The 2,918-nt window shown below is 35.9% G+C and overlaps 1 protein-coding gene across 1 annotated transcript; it reads left to right on the top strand.

The window, feature by feature from the left end:
- The first annotated feature begins 1,003 nt into the window (after window positions 1-1,003).
- Window positions 1,004-1,984, top strand: LOC101433663 (olfactory receptor 5V1-like). The gene has a single exon (XM_004450891.2). The coding sequence runs from the start codon at window positions 1,004-1,006 to the stop codon at window positions 1,982-1,984; it is 981 nt and encodes a 326-aa protein (XP_004450948.2).
- The last annotated feature ends 934 nt before the right edge of the window (window positions 1,985-2,918 follow it).

The following is a 2,918-nucleotide window of genomic DNA, read 5'->3' on the forward strand; positions in this document are numbered from 1 at the left end:
GAGGATTTGGGCATTTTATTTTCTAAATGTGTTTTCTATTTGGATTTTCTCACCTGCATATGTGATTTTTTAAAAAAGAAAATACACTGTTTTTAAAATATCTGAAAATTTTTACCTAATTATCAATTTGCCTACATTCATTGAAATTAATTATTATTGTAAATAATGATAAACTTTGTGATGACTGAGCTCTCTGGTATGCTGAAATGTAATCAGAATGGATAACCAGTATAAATGAAAACAATATGACCTAGAATATACAAATTTTAAATGAAATACACTCCAATACTGAAATTTTAATGGGAAAGGAATTTGAATATATGTGAAAATAGGACTCTTTTGTTGGGTTCATATGCAGACACTCCCAGCTAAATTTCATAATATGTATTAAGTTTATGTCTTGAGAATATAATGTTATTCTTCATTTTTAGATGATTATGAATATGCAATTATACAATTATTGATATATTTATTCCTTTCCAATGAAAACACTTTGTCAAACCAGGTAACACATAATTCATTCGTATTTCACTGAGAAATTACATTTCAATCTTTCACTATGTGCCTGCTATTTCCTACCATCACTATAATTTACATTCAAGAATAATGTACATTTTCTCTCTTAATGGAACTTAATGTTTAGACAGTGCATAAAACTACACTCAATGAGATAATACTAAGTGTGGCAGCAGATGTGGAGGATGGACCATCAACTTTCACTGAAATGTGAAAATATAAAGGCTCCCGAAGGATCAACAAGAGTTTCACCTTCTTGTTAAAGACCCGAGGCGAGTATTCTATAAGCATCATAAATAATGAAACGTTTTTATCAGGATTTCTAATAATTTGAGGTCTTTAATGAACATAGAGCTAACCCATTTCATCTTCGACCAGGGCCAAAGCATTTTCCATGTGTTGATCTACACTAAGCTTCTAGAATTTTTGCCCTAACCTTTGTATGTTTGTTTCCTTTGCTCCAAAAAGACCTGTGTGCAGAGAGAAAATGGACATCTACAATCTCACCACCGTGGAGGAGTTTTTTCTCTTAGGGCTCTCTGATCTCAAGGAGGTGCGCTATCCTCTCTTTCTATTTTTGGCTGTCATCTATCAGGTCACCTTGTTGGGAAACTGCACCATTCTCCTGGCCGTTGGGACTGAGAAAAAGCTGCACACACCCATGTATTACTTCTTGGCAAATCTGTCCCTCTTAGACATACTCTGCCCATCAGCTATTATCCCCAAGATGCTTGAGAATTTCCTGACTGAGAAACAAAGCATTTCCTTTGTTGGGTGTGCTTTGCAGGTTTATTTCCTCATAGCCCTGGCGGGGACCGAGGTCTTCCTACTTTCCCTCATGGCTTATGACCGGTACGTGGCCATATGTTTCCCGCTTAGTTACACCCTCATCATGACCAAGGGACGCTGTGCGCAGCTGACGGCTGGAACCTGGGCGGTAGGATTTCTTCACTCCCTTCTGCATACAGTGTTCACCTTCCGCCTGTCTTTCTGTAAGTCCCATCAGGTTAACCAGTATTACTGTGACATCCCGCCAGTGGTGGCGCTCTCCTGCTCCTCCACGTATGTGGCAAAGATGCTTGTTTTAGTGGTAGGAGGGATCTTGGGGATCAGTGCCTTTCAGATCACCCTTATCTCTTACATCTACATCATATCCACCATCCTGAAGATCCAGTCAGCCGAAGGGAAGCTCAAAGCCTTCTCCACGTGCGCTTCTCACCTCATTGTGGTCTCCCTGTTTTACGGCACAATTCTATTTACTTATATGCATCCCTCCTCCAGTCAACACTCCCCAGCCAGAGACAGACTCATCTCAATGCTGTACGCGATTATCACCCCAATGATAAACCCCATAATCTACAGTTTGAGAAATACAGAGGTTAAAGGAGCACTCAAAAAATTTTATATTACGGGAAACATAATAGTGACAAAGAACTTATTTAGCACTCAACTTAGAGTGAATTCATAAGACGAATTGGAAGAATTTATAGAAAGGACGTCTATAATGTCTATCTATATAAAACACACACATATAAAGGTACCCATGCACACAGACAGACACATATACTTATTGCTATTTCCATGCATTTATTACATCTACATCTATCCATTGGGAAAATTAAAATCATCCAGATATAGTATTTTTGAGAGCAAAACAGAGAACTGTTAATAACAGTGATATAAGTAGTATAAATGAATCTATCTTAAGTAAATATAGTATCTGTGGTCACGTTACCTATGTCCATATTGGTAGCCATTAGCAAACCTATATCTATATCTACATCTATATCATCTATATAATTTTTATTTCTATATTTTACTTGTATATCTGTTTTTATTTATATGGGTATAACTGTATAAAACCATCTGTAGATATTCTCTTACTTTCTTTACCTTAATTGCCTCTCTTCTTATCCTCCTATGCCTCATTAAGATTATCATTTCACTTTTGCCCTTCTGCAAATTTGATTTCTATTTACTCTACATTTCTCCATGTCACCACTTTCCTTGTGATCTTATGCATTCTCATTTCCACCTGTCCATTTAATTAGATCATTTGCATATCTGTATCTATGACCTTAGTTATCTAATTTGAGAATATTATTTTAATGCCAGCATGTTCAATACACAGAAATTATCATCCTCTACTGCATGCAAACATGTACAAAGCCTCTTATAGATTACCGTATATATTTTTAACAATAATATCAATGTTTCCTAGTTACCCAGTTTAAAATTGCTGAAATCAGGTTCTTCTCTTTCATGAAGCTTACCACTTGCATTCATTGTGAATTTATGTTACTGATCACTTTCCCTTGATTTTAGAAATCAAAACTTTCTCTGTGGACCAGTGTGTATTGTTATATACACAATTTCAAATCAACAATAATGTTTAACCTTTC

Source organism: Dasypus novemcinctus, chromosome 27 (assembly GCF_030445035.2).
Source record: "Dasypus novemcinctus isolate mDasNov1 chromosome 27, mDasNov1.1.hap2, whole genome shotgun sequence".
In the NCBI taxonomy this organism is placed as follows: domain Eukaryota; kingdom Metazoa; phylum Chordata; class Mammalia; order Cingulata; family Dasypodidae; genus Dasypus; species Dasypus novemcinctus.